This window comes from Pogona vitticeps, chromosome 6 (genome assembly GCF_051106095.1).
Source record: "Pogona vitticeps strain Pit_001003342236 chromosome 6, PviZW2.1, whole genome shotgun sequence".
Taxonomy (NCBI): Eukaryota; Metazoa; Chordata; class Lepidosauria; order Squamata; family Agamidae; genus Pogona; species Pogona vitticeps.
The window spans coordinates 20,104,713-20,127,246 of NC_135788.1; the positions used below are offsets into that span (position 1 = coordinate 20,104,713).

At 41.5% G+C, this 22,534-nt stretch overlaps 1 protein-coding gene across 6 annotated transcripts in view; it reads left to right on the forward strand.

Annotated features, from left to right (window-relative positions):
* Positions 1–206: 206 nt before the first annotated feature.
* NEBL (nebulette) overlaps positions 207–22,534 on the forward strand; it is a 167,921-nt gene continuing 145,593 nt past the window's right edge. For 2 of the 6 annotated variants that reach the window (XM_073003076.2, XM_073003078.2), the window contains exons 1-2: positions 207–484; positions 3,384–3,478. In XM_073003076.2, coding sequence (XP_072859177.1) covers positions 416–484; positions 3,384–3,478 — 164 coding nt within the window. In that variant the 5' untranslated portion in view covers positions 207–415. Of the gene's footprint in view, positions 485–608; positions 689–920; positions 977–1,601; positions 1,652–1,809; positions 1,934–3,383; positions 3,479–22,534 lie in introns of those variants that run through there. The other 4 variants (XM_078378655.1, XM_078378653.1, XM_078378654.1 and 1 more) reach the window with 4 other exon arrangements.

Consider the following 22,534-nt stretch of genomic DNA (forward strand, 5'->3'; position numbering starts at 1 on the left):
CCGCCCACCTTCTGCTTGGTTTACCTCCGTCCCCGTCCCCCCCTCCCCACCGCGAGGTCTTTCCCCGGAGAGGCCCGGCCGCCGGCTCCACTCGAAGAGCCCGCCCTTGAGCGCGGGGCCGGCTCTGCAGAGTCGGCGGAGGAGCCGAGCGCGCAGGCACGAGGCGGAGGCAAGCGCGGGCGGTTCCAGGCAGCGCCTCGCCTCCCACTCGCTCCGCACATGTTGCCGAGCCGCTGTCGCCGCCGCCGCCGCCGCCGCCAGCTGGAGCCGCGCATCTCCAAGGGCCGCTGACCTTCCTTCGGCTCTCCCGCCCGCGGTCCCCGGCCATTGGGCTTCGCGTGCCGGGGCCAGGGAATGCCCCAGCGCCTCGGGGCGGCCGCTTCCGCCGGGACGCTTTGCAGGCAGCTGAGCCATCATGAACCCTCAGTGCGCCCGCTGTGGCAAAGTCGTCTATCCGACCGAGAAAGTCAACTGCTTGGATAAGGTGAGAACGCGCAGCTGGGGCGGGGAGGGGGGGCGAAGGACGCTTGTAATGTGAGGGGGGGAAATGTGTGCGTGTGAGGCGGCAGGAGGGCGGGAAACCGAGCGGGCTCCGCGGGCGGCGGGAGAGGGGCAGCGGCCAGTTGGGGAGCCGGCGAGGGGCTGCCTTGTCACCTCTTCTTTCCGTGTCACTCGATCCGCCTTGGAGGTCTGAAAGCCTGCGCCTTTGAGGTCCAGAGCTGCGCGGGTTTTTCTCTGCGAGCTTTTCTCTTTCTGGTGCCCTGAACTTGATAGAGCGCAAACAAGCGGGGGTGGCGGCGGCTGGGTGGAATTGTGTCACGAGAGGGGTAAAATGGAGAAGGCGCGGAGCGGAGGGGCACCCTTGCTACATACACACCACGCACCCTTTCGCCTTCCTCGGACGCGCGCGGCGGCGGGGGCCACCCTCCCGACCGAAGCGCCTGCTGACATGTTGGGATGCCGAGCTTCCCCAGAGGTGGCTGGCAGCGAGGAGGCGGCGGCGGCGGCGGCGGCGGCGGCAGAGTTTGGGCCGGGGGTGTGTGAAAAAGGGGGGACGGAAAATTCCCTGGAAGGCGAAGCGTGGCGGGGTTGGGGCGGGGTGCCCAGCCCGGTTGGTGCCCCGCGGCCTGGTGCTGGCGCGCTCGCCTCGCCTGAGGAGCCGGTGGAGTTGCGGCTGCGAGCGAGGGGATGGGGCGGAAGCCTCGCAGGTGGCGGGCGGAGCGAGTGCCTTTGGCTCGCGGCTCGAAGCCGGCGCCTGCCCGCCCGCCCGCCCGCCCGCTTGCCCGCTTGCCCGCCTGCCTGCCCGCCTGCCCGCCTGCCTGCCTGCCTGCCTGCCTGCCTGCCTGCCTGCGGGTCCCGTCTCCGGAACCGAGGCGGCCTCGGCGGGTGGGCAGCCCGTAGCGAACGTGTCATCCAGCCACTGACGCATTGCTAAACCGTACTTGGCGGGGTGGGGGCGGGGCGAGCCGGATCCCGTTCCCTCTCCCTTTTTACCGGGCCTCCGCCAAATCCTCTCCAAGGAGTCCACCAAGCCACTTTTTTCCGGCACCCTCGGAGGCCCGAAAAAGCCTTCTCTCTCCCCCCCCCATGACCCACCCCCACTCCGTGCATGTTCAGGGGCCGGCGCCGCAGCCCCTTCCTGGCCCTAGAGGTGAGCCGCTGGCTGGGAGGACCCGGGAGTCGTGTGATCGCCTCCCGGGTTGCAGTGCAGAAGGAGATGCTTCTCGCGGCCGCCTCTCCTTACGCAACGGCGGCCGGTGTGGCGGTCGGTGTGACTGACGGGCCAGGGGAGGGAGGGGGCGGCACGCCTCAGCATCCCGGGTGTCTCCCCCTCTCCTTCGAAACCGTTCCTCTCTGGCCCCCGTTGGGGATCACAAAAGCACGATTGTCGAAAGAAAACCGCAAATGGCCAGGCGATGACAGAATGCCTCCAGTAAGATGCATCCGCGCCCCAAAAAGGGGATTAGGCAGTGAGATCTTTTTTTGGTGCAGACTTTAGGGTGGAGGTGGTTCTTGTGAGCCGATAAACAGGCTTAACTGGTAGTCCTCCCCTGCACTGCTTTTTTGGGGTGGGTCTCATATGACTTCCTTCTGCTCAGAATAACCAGAAGCATGTTTTTTTGGGGTGTGTGTTTGTAGAAAACCAACAAAGTACAGTCACCGGTCACCAAGGATGTTTGGCAGGAAAGGATAGAACTTACCCCTTGAAAAGCCTTCTGCAGCAGCTAGATGCATGCTTATGTCATGGCTTCCTAAATATTTAGGAAAGGATGGTTTTGCATTTGGAGTATTTGATTTTAATATTTCTCATTCAGAACTGTATCTGTATGTAATACTTAAAAAGGCAAAGTGCATGCCTTTCGTTGGCTTTATAGGGTGAGCATGTTTTACTTGGTGGAAGGAATCTTAAGCCTGTGGGCACTTTCTGTAGTCATCAAATGAGACTGTGTTAAAGCCTTCTATAAGCAGATGGCAGTGTTTGCTTCTGGGCAGATTTGATCCACCACAAGTCCTTGGAATATACCTTATTTTCATTCTTTGCGTCACTTGGGGAACTGAGAGAGATGGCAGGAAAAAAAGGGAGATAGAGGACTTACCTGCTAGGAAAAAAAGTGCACACTTTTTTTTCATTTTCATTTTACTGACTTCTACCCCAGCACTGCAAATATCTAGGGTTGACTTATAATAGCATAATAATAATAATGTGCCTTCAAGTCAGTTCTGACTCGTGGTGACTCTTTTTGGAAATGTTTTACCATTCTTTTCTTCTGGGGGCTCCCTGGGATTGTGCAGCTTGCCCAAGACCACATAGGCTGGATGTTGTCTTTGGAGGCACAGTGTGGAACTGAACTCCCAGCCTCTGGTTCTGCAGCCAGATATTTAACTTGCTGAGCTATCCAGCCAGTTGGGGTTGACGTACAGTTTCATAAAAAAACAGAGTGGAATGTGCCAATTGAGATTAAAGAGGGCATGTATTTCACAATATGGTAACATGTAAAAATGTTTCCAAGAAAGCTTGCTGCATGGGTAAGCTAAAACATTTTGACATGCACACTGAAATAACATCTGTATAAAGTTATAAATAGTAATATGAGGTCAAGGCTTTGGGGTAAAAGTTCAAGGTCCACAGCAAAATGAGGAGGAGATCTTGCAAATGGAACAAGGCTAGCTTATTTTGAAATATACTGTAGACACCTGCCAATTAAACACCTCTCTCTTTCTCTCTCTCTCTCTCCCTCTCCTCTTTCTCTTTCATACACAGCCCTCCCCAGTAACATTACATGACCATTCCATCCAAAGTCTAAATTTATGGAACGGTTTCTTGGAAGCTTCAAGATATTAGGAGTATATGTTTGCAGTAAACAATATGCATTTTCTTTCAGTACTGGCACAAAGGATGTTTCCATTGCGAAGTTTGTAAAATGGCTTTAAACATGAACAACTACAAAGGATATGAGAAGAAACCATACTGCAATGCGTAAGTCATGTTTTATAGAAATATACTGGAACTGAGAGGGTGTTGATGCTGGTGGTAGCTGCACTGGTATATTTCATTCACTGTGAAGGTGTTTCATTGGACCAGTGGTTCTTAACGTGGGCGATAATGCCCCCCAGGGGGCGATTTCATTTTTCAGGGGGGTGGTAGAACGAAAAGGGGCGGCGTGGGGGCACTGGAGCAGAAGGGGGCGGTAGGGGGGTGCTGGAGCAAGCCAAACCTGTGAAGATGGCTGCAGCCTTTTTACAGTGTGCCTGAATATATATTTTCCTCCAATTTTAATTTAGTTTCAGACTTTTTGTCTTGAAATTTTTAGTTCCTGCATTTGTTTTTATGCCCTTTTTATATTTCTTTTTGCGTCTTAAAATTCACTTGCAACTAAATCATTAAATGTTACTTTTTGGGGGGCATTTCATTTTCTTGGAATTTAATTTTGTTTTCAGGGGTCAATGGATTTAAGTGTCTTAAATAAATAAATAAATAAATAAATAAATAAATAAATAAATAAATAAATAAATAAATAAATAAATAAATAAATAAATAAATAAATAAATAAATAAGATATCATCACCGCGGGCAGGGGGGCAATGATAACTTCCTTAATGGCTCAAGGGGGCGTTTCTGTCAAAAAGGTTAAGAACCACTGCATTGGACAACTTTAAAATACATTGCAGAGGTGTCCTGGTGTTTTTTTAATCAGGCTCTCTGGGATTCCCCATTTAGACACCCCCCCTTCCCAACAACATCACTGTTTGGTGATTAGTTATGTTTATATGGGATTTCCCCTTCCGAAGTGCCTCTCTCAAAGCTTAGTTGACAGGCAGAATGTGAAGGCAAAACATGCTGGTAGGTTTCTGTCCCACCCAGTTGCATGGGGCCCAAGTCACCACTGGAATGTGGCTTCGGTCCTTGGTCTGAAAAAGTTTCCCCACCCTTGTTAGACTAGGTGTGCCTTTGCCTTGATCTGTTATATAAAGGGAACTTAATTTTTTATTGGATCGAATCCAATAATTTTTGCTTGTATGAAAGGCTGTTGCCAGATTGATAGATGTTGCAGGAGAGTAGAGACGTGGAATGCAGAGGAGTTCCTCTGTTTCTGCAAGCTCTTCTGAAAGGCTTTGCACAAGCTCATTCTCAGTGGCCCACTGGAATTTATAATGAATTGGAAGTTATAAATCACATTCCATATTCTTCTCAGCTGCTAAACACACAGACACACACAGACATGCACAATGAATTCATGTATGTGTACAACATGTGGTCAGTATTGTGACAGGACACGGTGTTGCTACTTGTGGTATATCTATTAATTTCATCAAGTATGAATAGCCCTGAAGAATGTCTGTGAAGTCCAAATGTATATTGCACCATGATTTTCTTCTATTGATCTTAAGACCATAGCAAGTGGCCACTGGTGCACCTCATGGTTGGCTGGATAGAAGCCCCAGCAGCCAGTGGTACACAGAGCCAAGGATGATAGCTTGCTGCCACTCCCCTCTTCTTCCCTTTGCCACAGGATCTAAGGCAGGGACTTCAAGCAGGAGGGAGAACAAGTGAGGCCCTAAACGTTTATGCTTTGCTAAGGAGTAAGGCAGGAATAGGCTGGCTGGACATAGCTTGCGACTGAATTTGCCTTAATGTACCAACCCTAATTGAAAGCAAAGTCTCATCTCCTTTGTTGTTGACTTCAGTAGAAATGCAGAAGCAATAGGGAGTGGCATTGGTGTTTGAGTGAGTGCTGATATTTCTTTTCAGGTTGTTTTTTTAAACAATATTATTTCAGGGAGGAAATGAAAAAGGCTGTATCTCACCTGTCATGGTCATGTTTTGAGAGCCTGCGTGTCTATGGGAAAGTTGTCATAGGCTTCAGCAGTGCAGCTTTATTGCAATTTTTGCTTCCCTTGGTATCAAAAGTATAGTTGTATTGTTCATGTCTTGTAGTAGCAATATTTCCAGACTATTATTTCACAATAAATTGTTGTTGAAAGCAGGCAATATGTTTTTGGTTTTTCACATATGTTAAATGCTTTGCAGTATGTGTTTGAATCCTATTTTAAAAATATTTATTGACTGAAAACTGAAAATTTGACTGAAAATTTATTGACTAAAATATTTATGGACCAATAAACGGAAGCTCAGTGGTAAGGAAAAACTACAGTGGGTGGGTGGCTTATCTGACCAAGGATACAGTGATTAACCTGTTCTGGCTGCTTTCTCGTTGAAGATCATGCTTATAGTTTGGGGACACCGATGGATCCAAACCTATTACTGGAGATCAAAGTTGCATCTGTTGTTATTGTTCCCATCATTCATATACTGTATGCTGTTCTTTTGTTTGAGGACACCCAGAACAGAGTACAGCATGATTAAAGCAATTAAACATATTATGACATGTAATGGACATAAAAATATAAAAAGCAAAAAATCCAGCACAATTAAGTAGTGGAAACACAGATGAATAAGCAGTGTTCAAAGTCTGCTGAAACAGACACCTTACATCCACTCCTGAATCTCTGCAGTGTCATGTAGAGATGGGGCTATTTTTGAGGGGAGAAGGGACTTCAATTCACTGAATTCTTCAGAATTCCCTAGGCAGAATTCTAGGAGCTTCAGCCCACAGACCCATGCTACAGTGTTTCACTCAACTGTTGTGAAGCCATGTTCTCCTATGCTGGATAGCATTCTAGGCCTCATTTCCTGCTGCAGCGTTTCCTGAGCATGGTACAGTAGTTCTTTGGGAGGCAACCTCTATACAGCCTAAAAGGAAGCAAGACTGTCATGTCCAGGAAGCATTGCAGCAGAAAATAAGGTCTAGAATGCTATACAGACTTGAAAAATGAGGCTCAGCCAAATGTGAGTGAAGTACTGTACAGATACAGTATCTGTGGGTATGAGCCTGTGGGCTGGAATTCCCAGAATTATGTGCAGGAAATTCTTGGAGAATTCTGGGAGTTGAAGTCCAGAACAAAAACAAACCCGTAACCCCCCAAATGTCACTTCCCTAGTGTCCCTTTTCACAGGAACACAGGAAAGGAGTTTTAGAGCATAGAAGCAGTAACACAAAATGATGTCTTCCTGGGTAGCATGGCAACCTGTCATTATTCTTGGAAGAAAAAGGTGGCCATGATTACTTATGCTCTCATTGTCCAAGGCTAGACTACATTAAATGTATTTTATGGTGCTGTCCTTGAAGACTTGGAAGCTTTAGTCTGTGGCTAACTGAGGCTAGTTATAGAGAACATAACCTACAATTTCTTCAATCAAGCCAATTGCTGGCCCATTTATATGCATATATCAGAGTGCTAGCGTATAGCTGGAAGCCTGGGTATATACTATACAAGCTTGTTTAAATATGTCATTCTTTTTTAAACTGGATTTCTGTTCACAAGTCACCTGTGGTGAAGAGGGGTAACTATAAGACACCCAGCTGGGACTTTCAGGATGAAGGACTGAGAAAAAAATGTGTCATTAATACTACTCTTGCAAGCAAATTAAATTTGAGAAAGTAGAGGGAATTATTCCCTTAGGAAACAAAAACTGGTCCAGCCTTCCCCAACCTTGGATCTTCCCTATCTATTGGACTTCATTTCTTCTCAACCTCAGCCATGGTTGGGATGCCTGGAAATAAAGAACATTTCAGTTCAACATGTCTGGATAATGCAAGGTTTGGGAAGTCTGGGACCAGGATGCCTACCATAAAAGAGGTTCCATGAGAAACAATTTGTTAGAGGCATGGGAAGGGCTTCTAGAGGAAAACTTAGACTGAAATGTGCACAGTGTGTTTGATAAATGTATGTCATATAATTGTGTTTTGTTGTGGAGCAGGCTGGATTCTTTAGTCTGCAGTAGAGATGAGGGTATTTGTATACAAATATGAATATCCCCACACAGCTGGACTTAACGAGGGTCCGGCCCCTGGGGCTGGACCATCCACTCATGCATCTGGCGACAGCGGCGGCCTCGCTCATCCTTCCAATCACACTCAGAGCGCTGCTCTTTTCCCACTCAGCTGGCCACTCCTGGCAGGGGGAAGAAGGACAAGTCTCCTTGCACAGCTGCCGAGTGGCAACTGAGCTGGAATAGAATGACACTCTGGGAGTGATTGGAAGGATGAGCGAGGCCACTGCTGCCACCAGATATGTGAGTGGATCCTCATTAAGTCCAGCTGTGCGGGTATAGTTGTATGCGTATATGAATACTCCCATCTGTAGTCTGCAGTGTTAGAAGATAGGATATTTGCTTCCTTTTCAGTGTAGATTATGACCTGGTCTTGATAAATAAGCACCATTGCCCTTGATGTTTGGGCTTTGCATAGTAGACAGGGAGAGAAAATGGAGGCATAAGGACAAAATGGAAGAGATCCGACAACACTCTTCTTGACTTCAGTTCTTCCAAGGTAGGACATCTAATGACTTAACACATTTTTTCACCTCTTGTGGTCTAAGTGCCATCTGGTTGAAAACTGCCTTCTTAACATTAATCTATCTGGAAAGTGGACATCCCTTGAATAATTTTCTGTTCTGGAAATGGAATGCCTTCATCAGACCGATCTCTTATGCTGCCTGAGGGCTAATCTCCAGTGCATTTCAAAGAGTAATGGGCACAAACCCAAAGCTGAGCACTTCTGTTCTACTCTCTCCTTTTCAAGCAAATGGGGTTTTAAAGTGTTTAATTTGGGTTTGAATCTGCCCATCATTTCTAGTTTATATGCGCAATGAGTACTTGTCTGAGAGAAAATTGAACTCCTTTTTAATTCCCAGAAAAGACAAGCGGCCTTTATAAGTTTCTGATTCATTTACCTGTTTTTGTTTTCCATCTAGTTCGCCAAACAAAATCAGTTGTTTTTCATGATATTGATTCCTTCTAAATTAGCTTGATTGTTTTAATGTTAGTAGGAAGCTAGCACTCCTGTTGAGTTAATGCACAGCTGGTTTTCTAAAGGTGAAGTTTAAAGCATTTGCCAAATGAGTTGTTTGTTCATCAGTAAGATATAATAATGAGGAAAAAATGTAGGCTGACAGGTTTTAGATGTGGAAATATGACATCTGTATTTTAGAGGTTGAAGGCTAGATATTCAATGTTTATGTAAGCAATTCAGCAGGACCAGCCCCACCTTTAGGTAGAGTGAAACAGGAGCCTCCTCAGGAGGTGCTGTGGGATAGAATGTGGCAGGAAGATATTTCAGGATGGAGCTGGGTGTGACACTTGGTCAGCTTCACATCTCCTGAGCTATGTCTGTTGCCCTCAGCCGACATGGAGGGTGCTGTCCTGTCATTGTACTTGAACCAAGATTTACCTGCAGGTTTTGTATGTGGAATGGGAAAGGGTTATTGTCTTTCTCATGTCTTGGGCTGGGCCTGACTCAGAGTTCATATCATTCCACTATAATGAGTAGTGTTGTAACCTAGTGGGATAATGAGTGTACAATCTATTTTATATTTTTCAATGTGATCTGATTTTAATATTTCTCTTATTTTTTGCTGACCTTAATTAGAAATTCTCATGATTGTTGATAGCCAGGGATCTTTTTACTGTAAGACGGCCTTTGCAAAAGACACAAAGTGCATTTCTTTGTTTCTAACATCCCATTATTTGAACTTGTGTACTGTATATTGTTGAGCTGCATAAGTTTAAAACTTGATTCTTTGAATTTTTTTAAGAAATAGTGCAATGAATTGTGATTACCTGAGAGCCTTTTTTCCCTTTCTTTCTGCGAAAAGATGAGATTGCATTATCGCCAAGAGTTGCTATATTAACCTTGGAATTCAAGCTGCTCTCCTGGGGGCTGATCTCAACTACACAAGATAACTGCGAGTGTAGTCTTTCAAAATGCTCAAAAATAAACATTTGTATTGCTGTGAATAATTGATGCAGAAGCAGGAAACCTCCAAACTGAGTCTTATGCCCCTTGTGAATGTATCCCTGGAAAGGTAGGATCTGAATAAGAATTTATCCTTAAGATAGATTCAAGCAGGTATAGAAAAAGAACAGAGGAAAGAAGTGGGAATGATGGCCTCAGGCTGCAGTTTCATGTAGTAATGGCCGGAATGGGGATGGCTTCAAAAGGGGATTAGATACATTCATGGAAGATAAGGCTCTCAATGGCTATCAGTCATTACTCTTACATATTATCTTCATAGCAGAGGCAGTTTTTACTTCAGTATCAGTTGCTGAGGCACACAAAGGGGAGGGATGCTGTTGCATTCATTCTGTGGTTGTGAACTCATATTCATGTGTTTGGGCCTTATGTCAATGTGGTACTGGACTAGATACATTTCTGGTGCAATATGATATGTTTCTATGCAATGCAACAGGAGAGGCCAACTCTCACTCCTTCAGTTTGTATTCCTTAAGTTGTGTGCCAAGCTTGTTACATGTCCATATGTGACTTTTTAGTATACTAGTTGCTAATGGCATGTTAAATGATGAAACTGGGATTTGATACACCCAGTTTTGTGAAGATAGTTTTATACAGTGGTGCCTCACTTGACAATGTTAATTCGTTCCAGCAAAATCGCTGTAGAGCAAAAACATCGTCAAACAAAATGAAAAAATCCCATTGAAACGCATTGAAAACCCGTTCAATGTGGTTCCAATGGGCTGAAAAACTCACTGTCCAGCGAAGATCCTCCATACGGTAGCCATTTTCATTGCCTGTAAAGTGCGGAATCCATCCTAGAAAACAGCGGAGGGCCATTTTGAAAGCTGGCGGCCATTTTAAAACCCAACAATCAATTGTTTGCTGATTGTCGTAAAGCGAAAAATTGGTTCCCGGAGCAGGGAACCGATCATCGCTAAGGGAAATTCCCACATTTAAACCATCATTTTGCAGTCGCTTTTGCGATTGCAAAAACATCAACGTAATGCGGATTCATCGTAGAGCTGGGTAATCGTCCAGCGGGGCACGACTGTAAAGAGATTCTCATACTCTAAACATAATGGAAGAAGTTAACAATCAAAGTATTTAATCATATTTCAAGCACAAGGGTGTTGTAGCTTTTCTTAAGGAGTTAGCTAATTCTGATGGATAACAAAACAAAGAATGCAATGATTGCATTCTGGTTTTGGGTTGCAAGCATGCAGTTTTTATGAACTTAAACTTATGCTGGTGAGGAAGCCAGAATGGTGAAACCCACAAAACCATAGGTCTGGGTACAAACCTAATCGTACTTATAAGAGACCCATTGACATAAATGAGATTGAAATTAGTCATGATCATGACTAACTTAAGCCCACTTGATTCCATCGTGTTTGCTGTATATATGATTGAGTTTGGATCTAGCCCATATTCTATAAGCTGAATGCGTAAGTTATGTTTGACTATTAAACCCATACCACGGAGGATCAGACACCAAGAGCTGTAGTAAGGCAATTTAGTAAAGGCAAATGAAGCTTTTAATATTAGAGTAGCGTGGTTATGCACCGTATTCTCAGCTTCTTTGGCAAATCTAATATGTTAATGATTTGCTAGTCCAGCATTAGGTTTTTGCTAGGCTTATCAACCACAATGTATCCCTTTTCCCCTCTTGAGTTCTCTTCCATTTTTGTTTCCACGTCTTATTTTTTTAGCTTTTCTTTAGATCAATTTCTTCTTTCCATTTTTCATGTCTGCTACCTATCTTTCTCCCATTCCTCTAAGATTTCTCTCTTCTCCTTTGACTTTGACATGAGATGAAGAATGGAAATAAAAAGAAGAGACCATGTTCCTCCAATTGGCACATCATAGTAGGTGAGAATTCTGTAAAAAGCAATTCTTTAGAATTGTGGCCATTCAACTAGTACTCAGCTGTGACCTTTTGTTCACTGTCCTAAATTTGCTTCTCCAAAATAGGAGCCCAGGACCAAGTTCATACCTGCCATGCAGGAGATTCAGTCTGTGCCATTTCTAGGTAGCACTAGGACCAGGAATGTCTATTGTTTTGGACCACAGCTTCCAGAATCTCCCAGGTAGCATGTCTAGCTATCCAAATAAATAATGATTCTCACCTATAGGCTAAGATGCAATGCTGTTTGAAGCCCTGGATTACTACTGTGAGTCAGTATTAGCAGGATAGGCTAGAAGCTACGTATCTAGATAGGTTCATGGTTGTACATGTAGATGATTGGCTTCCTTTGGGGGTAGAGGGTCCTGAGATTCTGGTCACATCAAAATAGATATGCAAAGATACGGAGAGACAATGAGCCTCGAGGATATGGATGATAGTTCTGCATAGACTGTGTTTATTTCCTGGCAAAGAACTGTTGCTTCATTGACGTTACAGATTTGTTGTATGCCATGTGTGTCAGCAAGAGGTATAATTTCAGATATTTCTTTTTTTTACTTGCACAAATAAGTAGACATTTTCAGACCTCCCACCCACATTTCACAGCATTCTGTATGTGGCTGGAAACTGACTGAACTTGCTCTGTGTTTACCATGATGTGGCATTAACCAAAAAAGCACTCAAACTTTTTTCTCTGTAATAGCCAGTTTTACTAAATCACAGTGTTGGCAAAAGATTTCTGGCTGCTTAGAGTGAAAAACAAGTGGCATCTCTTCCCATCTTTGTACAAAAGTGCTTTTCAGTAACCATTGTATTTAAGGTAGGATGCTAGGTTTAGAAAGTTCCCAGGAACCTAAATGACACATCTTACTCCTTTAACACTTGGCTGGCTACTTCTATACACAGTTAGAGTGTATAAATGCAACAACTTAATTATCATAAGAGGAATTCTTAAAGTGCTTTAAGGATGTATAGTGCCATCTTATGATTTTTTTGTTCATGCGTAAAGGTAAAGGTAAAGGTTCCCCTTGACATTTTTAGTCCAGTCGTGTCCGACTTTAGGGGGTGGTGCTCATCCTGCTTTTCAAGACATAAAGCCAGCGCCTGTCTGAAAACAGTTTTCTGTTGTCACGTGGCCAGCGTGACTAGGGAACGCCGTTTTACCTTCCCACTGAGACGGTACCTATTTATCTACTTGCATTTACATGCTTTCGAACTGCTAGGTTAGTGAGGAGCTGGGACAAAGCGACGGGAGCTCACTCCGTTGCGTGGATTCGATCTTACGACTGCTGGTCTTCTGACCCTGCAGCACAGGCTTCTGCGGTTTAGCCCACAGTGCCACCACGTCCCTCTGTTCATGCTTACTTTAACAGTGTTTGTTTCTTAAATGTAGATATGGATTATTGTAAGTTATCTTGAATGTGATGGGAAGGCAAAGTTGTGAAATTAAAGAACACACTACATGTATTTAGTGTTTATTTTAGCCCCACTGTATGTTATGGGGCTATACCCAGGTGTAGGATTGTGTGTAGCATTTCAGCCGTAGAAGATGAAACTGGAATGGCTGAGTAAGGGTTAGTCTTTTCAGCGATTGAGCTATACCTGGTGCTGAAAGAAGTTTCCAGGCTGGGAAAATGAAAACAACAAAGGCATGATTGTTGGCTGACATCAAACCTGGCAACTAAAATATGTGTACTGTCTATGCTGTTCTGCTTGGAGCCAGCTAAACTTGCTGCCAGGAGAAATCACTTTGAGATGCTGAGGAACTTTGCAAAGCTCCATGGAGTAAAACTTGCTTCATGCATTTTTATGCTAGCCCTCTCGAACACCTGGACTGTAGAGGGGAAAAAAGGACACAAATGAAAGTCAATCAACAGCAAATTTCCTCAAGCTCCAAAAGAAGAGTATAGCACTGGAAATGATAAAAAAAAATTCATAGTTGCATAAATGTGTTTTTGGTCATGTTTTTCCATACGGATATTATTTCTGCCATAAGAATAATTTTAGGTAATCGTGCCACCAGGAGGTCTCTGTTGTTTTTACTGCAGTTAGCCACAGTTAGCTGCAGCACGTTTTGCAAATCTTATGTGAACTCCAATAATATTCTGGCCAATTTTTTTAAAGAAGTTGCTAGATCTTCAGAGGAGAGAGATGCGAGTCTTCAAGTGCAGTGTGCCAGTAAGCGGTACCATAGCAATTTGAATTGCTTGCTACAGTGGATGTTTTATAATTTTGTTTTTGTACCAACCTTGTATGTTTTTTTTGCATGTATTACTTCTATGTTATTCAAGTTGGTAACTCAGTAAATCAAGTGTCTAGGAGACCTGAAATCATGAAATAGCTATAGTGTTTTGGAAAGGGCAGGACCTGAGAATTACAAACAGTGAAACATTGTTTGTCAATGCCGGTGTGCCCTGACTTGAATGAATTGTCCTTTTTTAAGGGTTTGGAACTAGTGGCACAGAGCTTCATATTTAAGGACGATTTGTACCTGGACTCTAAAATCTAAGCCCACTCCATTTAGCAGGAGTGGGAAGTAATGTCCCTCTCGATGCTGAATTATGGCTCTCTTTGTGTTATGCTATTGGTCAGAACATTTATTTATTTATATAAAATATTTTTATCCCTCCTTTCTCCTTGAAAGGGATCAAAGGTGGCTTACATCATTTAAAAAACAGTATATAAAAGCTAAAAACAGTAAATATACATTTTTTGAAAAAGTATTATATTAAAATAAATAAATAAATAAAAAACACATTTGAAACAACAGAGCAGAACAATCCATTTAAAAATCCCTCTCAAACCACCAGTCATTAAGGAAAAGCCTGCCTGAAGACAAAAAGTCTGCCTGCTTGCAGAAGGACAGCAAAGAGTCTAGCTTCCTGTGGGAGGGAGTTCCAGAGTTTGGGAGCAGTGTCAGAAAAGAGAATAGTTGGGGTCCTGGGAACTGGAGCGCCTGTGAATCTGCAGGGTCACACATTCTCCCACCTGCCCTGTAATTTTATAATCTACGTCTCGAAGGTTCAACTCAGGCAGTCTTTGGACACTTTTTCATCTTTCAGAAGTGGACAAAGTAATCATTGTTTTGCTAGGTTTGACAGCTGAGTGCCATCATACCAGTAGGGGCGTTTGGTGCTGTTCAGCTGAAAGGTTAAATACCGATTACTTCCGTTGAAGTTTCTCACAGTCTCCAGGCAAGTCTTGTTCAGATTAGCTGTTTGTTGGGAATGGGCTTATAAAACAGAATTGCAATTATCCTAGCATTTAAAAGGGAATATTTTATATATGTCAGTCTTAATAAAACAGATTTCAGAAAGGTAGGTATGAGACAACTGAGATGATCCTATTGAGGCCAGAATGGTGAGGACTCAGCTTGACCCCACAAATGAATGGAAGAAAGAGAACTTTTGTTCTCTGTCACTGAGTTTTTTCCCCCAGATGCCCCAAATAAACAAGTGTTTTCCCAAAAGTAGAATCACTTGTGCTGATGAAAATAGACAGAATGTTTCTCTGGTTGTGCATTTATAAAACTCTCCAGAGTGTACAATAATGCCTGGAGAACAGTATATTTTGAAAGTTGTTTGCTTATATGGGTCTGATGCAAGGGTGTGCATGGATTCCCTGACCCAGTTAGGAGGCCCATTCAGAGTGCTTGGGTACATCCTGATTTAGTCTGGAGCAATATACAGTATGCACCATCTGATTTTGATTTATGCTTCAGATCTGAATCCATTTGTAAACTTCCCATTGACTTGCACTGGAAACACAGATGGCTATAACTTTTTCTCTGGTGTGCATGAAGTTTGGAGACATGATAGACCCTAGGAATGGAAGAAAACTTGCATTAGACAGCTAGTTTTAGGGATTTATGTGCTAGGCATTGATATGTTTGCTTTCTTTCCATGAAAGATTGGGGTATGGCAGAGAGGAATAACAAAAACAACAATAAAACTTGTATCTGTTATACAATACCAGTCAATGTTTTTATAATTTTGATTGACTGTGCCTATTGTTTTTGATGATGATGGTGGTGGTGGTGATGATGATGATCTTAATCAGCAGGACTGTAAGAGACCCTATGGATCATTGACTCCAGCCCCTGTCAAGAAGGCACAGTAAGAGATCAAATGCCTAACCTTTGACCCTGTAGCCAGATACCTAAACAACTGAGGTATCGAGGAGCTGTGATACAGACACAAAAATATTTGTAAATTTGCTTAGCTCCAGAACAGATTTGATTTAGACTTCACACAAATCAGCCAGAATCAGCCTGATATGGTTAGTAATTTTGCATTTGTCTGAATCCAGTGCACAGCCCTAGTCTGACATAAATAAAAAATATAAAGAAAATGACTTATGAGCAAATAAAGTAGAAGTACACCTATTAATTGCAGAGTATCTCTTTCACTTGAAGTCATGAGAAGAAATAGTAAGATAGTAAATAGTAATATAGTAAGAAGTGCCACAGTGGGCTTATTTGAGGTTTTTGTCAAAATATTCCTCACCCAACCATTTCTCGCAAAACCTTTAATCAGAAATGTGGTTAACTCTTCAGGGTGTGTGTTTGAATGAAGGGAATAATTAACATTGCTTGGAGCTTGCTCAAAGTAAAGGCACAGCTGAAGTATGTTTAACACAATATTCATCTAGTTGTAAAGATTCGTGCTGATATTCTCTTGATGAAGAGAATGTTGAGTGTATGCATTTGTTTCCCAAAGCTTTCAATGGCTACATTTCCCACTTAACTGCACTGGTTTGATGCCAACACCATCGGATAAACACAGACTTAACACTTGTCTGGAATAAATTTGAAGGGTACAATTTTTCTGTGAAAGCAGAAAAAGCATTTGCAATGTAACTGTTAAAACAAGAACAAACTGGATAAGTATAGCCCCATTGCTGCCAATTCTTGAGAACTATAAATAGGAATATTTGGAAAGAACGTCATTGAGATATACTGTCTCCTTCTCTACATGGAAAAGTTGGCAAAATACTTAGAGTTTATGGAAATGAAGTACGGGTTGTCCTTTCCAAACCTAGAGAGAAAAGGTTGCCATGTAATGTTTATTGCTGGCTCATTTCTAATAGAAAAACAAGGATAATAGACTGAATGCCAGTCTGTGCCAAGAAGGGCATCCATTAATGAAAAGATTGCCAACAAAAATGTACAAGATACAGAAATGTGTGCTGCTACTGTGTTTGCCAGCTAGCATGTTTGAGCCAGAATGAAATCTAGTATAGGGTTGAATTTTTTGGCAAAAGTATTGACTTGTACATTCTTGGCATAGAATGTAAAATTTTGGCCATATGCATGCATGGATTACTGATGTTTTTCTTTCAGTAACGATCCATCATGTCCCATGTAATGTTTTGGTGAAAGGTCTTATCTTTTGAGAATCTGAGGAGCAGGCCTCACTGGAAGCTAGAAAAATCCACTCTGTCTATATAATCTCTGGATTATATGTGTCATTCTTTAGATCCTAGGCTTCAAGGTTTATGTGGTCAAACTTTCATTTAGTGGCTTAATATTCACTGTTAAATGCAAAATACTAACATATATTCAAAGTAAAATCATTAATGTGTACAGCGGTGTGAGAATCTAATGAAAAATCTAATAGATTGATCATCTGTCATGACAGTATGAAAAATTGTAGAAAAAAAGGCTTTTGTTTCTTGGTCATTTTTTTATGACGAAATAAATTTTAACTAAATAAGAACCTTTCTGGAATTCACTTGTTCACTCAAGAAGAAAAGCAAGTGAGTAAGTAGTAAATCATTAAATTATCATGAGAAGGATCATCAGATGAATTCCATATTTGTTTTGTTGTGCAAGTTACATTAGAGAAGAAATATAATGAATAAAATTAATGTGCATTAAAAAGATTGCTTCTACTTGAATGGTAATATTAAAGTAGAAGTGATAGGAATTAAAACTATCAATAATGATAATCGTAATGATAATGGGAATTATGATAACAAAGACATACTTTGAATTACTTTGATTGTAGTTCTCACATGCACCAATGAATGTTGGAAGAGTGTGAGAAAGACTGGATTTCCATCCAAGATATTGTCTTTCCATATTCTTTTAGTGCTATATGCACCCCTCATGCCAAAAAATGTTTAAAAAGGCAAATGTGTTAAGTGGTCTTTCATTCATAATGTAATAAGCACTATCCAGACATGCAAGTTTCAAAGGCACCATCAATATAACACTTACATCTGAAATGGAAATGCTTGTTCAAGGAATTAAAAACCTGCAACAAATTTCTCCCATTTATTCTTGGGAATTTGCGATACAAGTCTTATCTATAAAAATACTACATTCAAGGTTGGGTGGTACTGTAATTGGATCGCTAAAACTCATAAATAGGGTGAATGTTTGAGTTGCCCAGACTTCTTCTCCAGATGTAGACAGATGCTATGAAATCTGGGGGTAGAGGGAAAGGAAAAAAAGTCTAAAAAGTCAGACTAGATGTAATGTCCATTGTTCTTAAAAGCAGATTGATTCTCAAGATAGAAATCTCAGTTTCAGTGAGAAACAAAGGTGTTAAGGTATTGATTTACATTGCCTCTTTTTTCTGTGGACAAAAGTCTGGCTCAAACCCATGCTGATCTGCCTGTCGCCTTGTGTGAGGCTCACAACCCCTTATTTGGTGTGGAGTATAACATTGGGGAGTAGTTTTTAGCTCAAGAAAAGATCAGGTTTAGATGTCACTGTAGGTAAAAAGGTCAATTAAAATCAAATTGACGGGCACACCTAGAAGTTGGAAAAGTTAAAACTTTTGAAAAGATGCCATGCTCCTTGCAACTATGGTGTAACTGATGCACATTTTAGGAAAAACAGTTTTCTGTAAGGACTATTAGGTTTTTCTGAACTGATCAACATTGTTTGTATTTCTTGTTTCTAGAAAAACAATCAATTACCCTGTTTCCCCGAAAATAAGACCTAACCTGAAAATAAGCCCTAGTATGATTTTTCAGGATGCTTGTAATATAAGCCCTACCTCAAAAATAAGCCCCAGTTAAGTGAAACCTCGCCCTCCCCCATTGTGCAACATTGTGCAGCAACCAGAAGATGATAATATGACTGTAAAATAAAACATCCCGTTAAAATAAGCCCTAATGCATTTTTGGAGCAAAAATTAATATAAGACCCTGTCTTATTTTCGGGGAAACACGGTATTTAAGAAGGTTGCTATCTATTACCACTATCAGAGGGTTGTGCCTTGGTCTTGGACAATAGTTCCAACCTTGGTTCCCCAAATGTTCTTGGACTAAAACTTTCAGAAGCCTTCATCATTAGCTGTGCTGACCAGGATTTCTGAGACTTGTAGTTCAAGAACATCTGGAGACTCAAGATTAGGAACCATTGGTCTAGGATACAAAAGCATCTATTTCTTCAGCTTGTTGTGTCAGAAGGAACATTCTGCCTCTTAGTCATCTGTGGAGTAACATAACACACATTAGCCTAATTTTACATTTGTTAAAAACAACGGGTTATTGAGGTCTTCCGTTAAATATGGCTCTGCTCGCTACTTATTCATTAAACATATTCAATGATGGTTACTTTGGGATTTAAATTTCAATTACAGGAGCTCTTAGTAACAGTTGCTTAGTAACACAGGACTTTTTTTTGAGCATGCTGGTTTGTGATATAGAAATATAGCACTGTATCAGAGTTGAAAGATAAGATATTTCCAGGGGTATTTTATGGTCTGATTCCATCAGTTTTCACCTTGAGGTTCTGCAGATTACATTGGGAACTACACAGGTTCAGTCCATTCTGCCATTGTTGTAATGTTTACGGCTGGAGGTATCACTATAAAACTTCATAAAGCTGGAGCTTCTTACATTATTTCCTTGGTTTATATGCTTATAAAAGCTGTGAGGCTGCTGTGGAAATTGGTAGGTTATTTGCCCATCTTCTGTACTCCTTCCACCTCTCCCCTTTTCACCCTTATGCAAATTCATTGAACTTAAAAGTATAAGCAGTTTATGCTGCTTTTTTCTCCTGTGGCATTTACATTATCTGAAAGCCCTGCTTCCCTCTGTTTTCACTTCCTCCAGTTCAAAATAGTACTGCAGAGTGACATGATGCAACAGGAAAGGTAGCTGTTACATTTCCAGCTAAGCTTCATACCTCATCACTCTGCAGTGTTATTTTGAACCAGAGGGAGTGGAATCAGGGAAGACCAAGGGATGAGGATAAAAACCAGATACCTCCTCCTCTGATGTTTTATATAGTAAAGATGAAAAATAAAGAGACCCTCTTACTAAGATGAAACACTCCTGCTTGACCCAGAATAATAAAAGAACATGGAAAGTATGTTACTTGGTCTTATTCCCCGGTAACATGTTTTGGAAATATGATATGATGTTAATCTTGAGAGCTATGGTATTATATCCTCTTTAATGAACTTGTAGCATATGTCATCATTACCTGTGACACATTATCTTGCTAGTTTTGGTGCATGTGGCTATCAGTGAAGAAGGGGGCAGATGGACTCAATGGTATGTGCTCCATAGTACTTCAGTGCTTGTGTTATGCTACTGTGATATCATGTCAACAGTTGATGTAACCTCCCTCCCCCCAAGCTAATGTGTATGTTGAAGCAGATTCAGTTCAGGTTTATGCAGTACAAAGCTGCCCTAAAAGCATGGCTCATTTTGGAACAATTACTTTTTAAAAGTTGAGGTGAAAGAAGTTATGGGAAAGGTAAGTTTTTAAATTCTTCTTCTGTCCATTTAGGCAGAATTTGGTTTGCCACAGAAAAGTTAGGATGTTTTCTAGTATCAGGTAAAAAAAACAAAACAAAACACATTTAGGTAAAAAGCCAAAGATGGTTCCTTTGCCCAGCTAGGCTGCTGCGCTCTTTTTAACAGCCTTAAATTGTCCCATGGGCAATCCAATTTCACCTTCCATTTTGCTTTAAATCCTTTTCTGTTGCTTTCTTAAGCTAATTTCTGTTTTGAAGCAGAAGGCCAAATGCACTATGGGAAGCTGGCCATACACTCATGGAAAGGGAAGAAACACAGAAAGTTATTGTATAATTAGAATTGTTCATTCCTATGGGGAACAAAAAATAAAAACCTCAAAAAGTTGGATCGTTGCCATTTTTAGGTGTGGTACCTCAGATGCAGTTATTTCATGTTTGAGGAATGGAGGATCTTGACATTGCCTGAAGCCATGTAGGTTCCCTGTGGATTAGTTCCTTAAGAAACATGTCCTCTTAGGAAATGAATAGCTTAGCAAGAGAAGCACAAGAGATTTGTGCTTGTGTTTTTGTTTCTGAGGTTGGTTTTCCCCTTAATCACCTGCCAAGTTCACCGCTGGATTCAAAGCATTAAAAGCTGTTGCTACTAGAAGTGCCTGGGGAGTACAGGCATAGCTGGTACTATGTGCTGCTGCTTATCCTCCCGCCCTCCCATGATTCTTTTTAGAAAAACAAACTATTCTGAAACTTACTGTTCCAAAGAACAAGCCCATCTCTGGAGCTGATGAACACAGTGGGTGTTACTCTCTCCTTCAGACTGCTTATACGAAAGAGGAGAAACATAAGTGCTTGAAATTAACTCTTTATATTTCTATTTTGGTATGTTTTTATATACATCGGGGGGAAAAGCACAACATGCTATGTTAAATACTTGCTGTGTGATTTAAGGTCCCTTTCTTTTCCTACTAAACATGCATTGTTCGATTCACATTGGGACCGATGCCCATGGGTTTGTCAAGTTTAAATCTCTATCCCTCCCAACTGTTGTTTTTGTTTCAATAATCCTGCCTCTCCCCTTCATGGTGGTAAGAAGCAACCCCTTTGGCCCAGTATATTTCTTTCTAAGCCCTGCATGTATGGTGGGGAGAGAATTCTGGAATTAAAGCTGCTGGAAGCAAAAATTCCCTTGCACATGCATCCAGTATTGATAGAGTGCACATGAACACACACATGTACACACATGCACACTCAGAAAGTTGGGGGAGCATTTTATTCTCACAATACACATTTAATGTACGGATGAAAATCTTTGCATATTTTATTCTTGCAGGTGGGATCAAAGAATTTTAACTTTTTTTCACAATTGAATACGATTAGATGAGTTTTGTGCATTTTTCAACTTTGAGTACTTTTTTTGTGAAAATTTTCAATGAGGTGTTTCTTTTTGCAGAACCTTTTTCCTAGAGGATAATAGCATTTGCAAATATTCATTACACCCTTAATTTAATGTGTTATATAGTTTAACCCCTAATTAAAAGTATAAGTAACCGCTAATTTCCTTTCTAATTTATATGAGGCAGTAATCTCATTTTTTTAAAAAATTGAGTCTCAGTAATTTAAAGTCTAATGATTTTTGAAGCATGATTTTCATGAACTATAGTCCACTTGATTATATACCTGAAGTGCTATCTAGAATTTCAGATATGTGGAGAGTGCTTGTGGTTTGGGTTTGATTTAATTTTCTTTGACCTTACTATCTGCAGACCCAACCCCTACCATGTGTACTCTCTTCATACTTAAAATTCTGGATAACACTTCATGTATCAGAAGAAAGCACATGCTATAATATATTATTAGTCTTTAAGGCCCCACATAATCCTTTGATTTTGTCCATGAAATAGGATATTTCCCTCCTCTTTGTTTATAAACATGAACATACTGTTTTAAAGACAGTTTATCAGGTGATTCATAAGTGCCACATACATTTTTCTGAAAGTTTAAGTGTAGCTGTAGTTAATGGCATGGTATAAAATGCACATTTGAAGCTCTTCCTCCTTGCTGATGAAAGTCTACAGCAACCAGAATGCAGATCTAGCAAACTGGAAAAATATACATTCCACAATAACTTGTTTCAAAAAATACTGGTTGGAAACCTGTTCAAGTTGGTATAACGTAGAGTTATGCCTGTGGATTTCTACAGCATATTACACCCAAGCAGCCTGCATCATGCAGGCTGCCTGGACAACTGCATGATTGGTAGACAGCAACCAGCAGAATTTATTTCTGAATTCACTTCTGCCTCCGAGCGATTATCCCTACCATTTGTGTAATTTCAAGTTATGCATATGAAGTTGTACAACAAGATTTCAGCCACTGGGTCAGTATCCTATACTATTGTTCAGTATCCTATACTATTGGGTATAGATCTGTCTTGGTGGTAAGAGGATAATAGGTATGCGGTTGCTATTGAACTTTGTCTTGTGTAGATATCATGAAGAAGAGGCTGTGTGGCATAGTAGATAAGAATGTCAGACTAGGACACAAGAGACCTGTGTTCA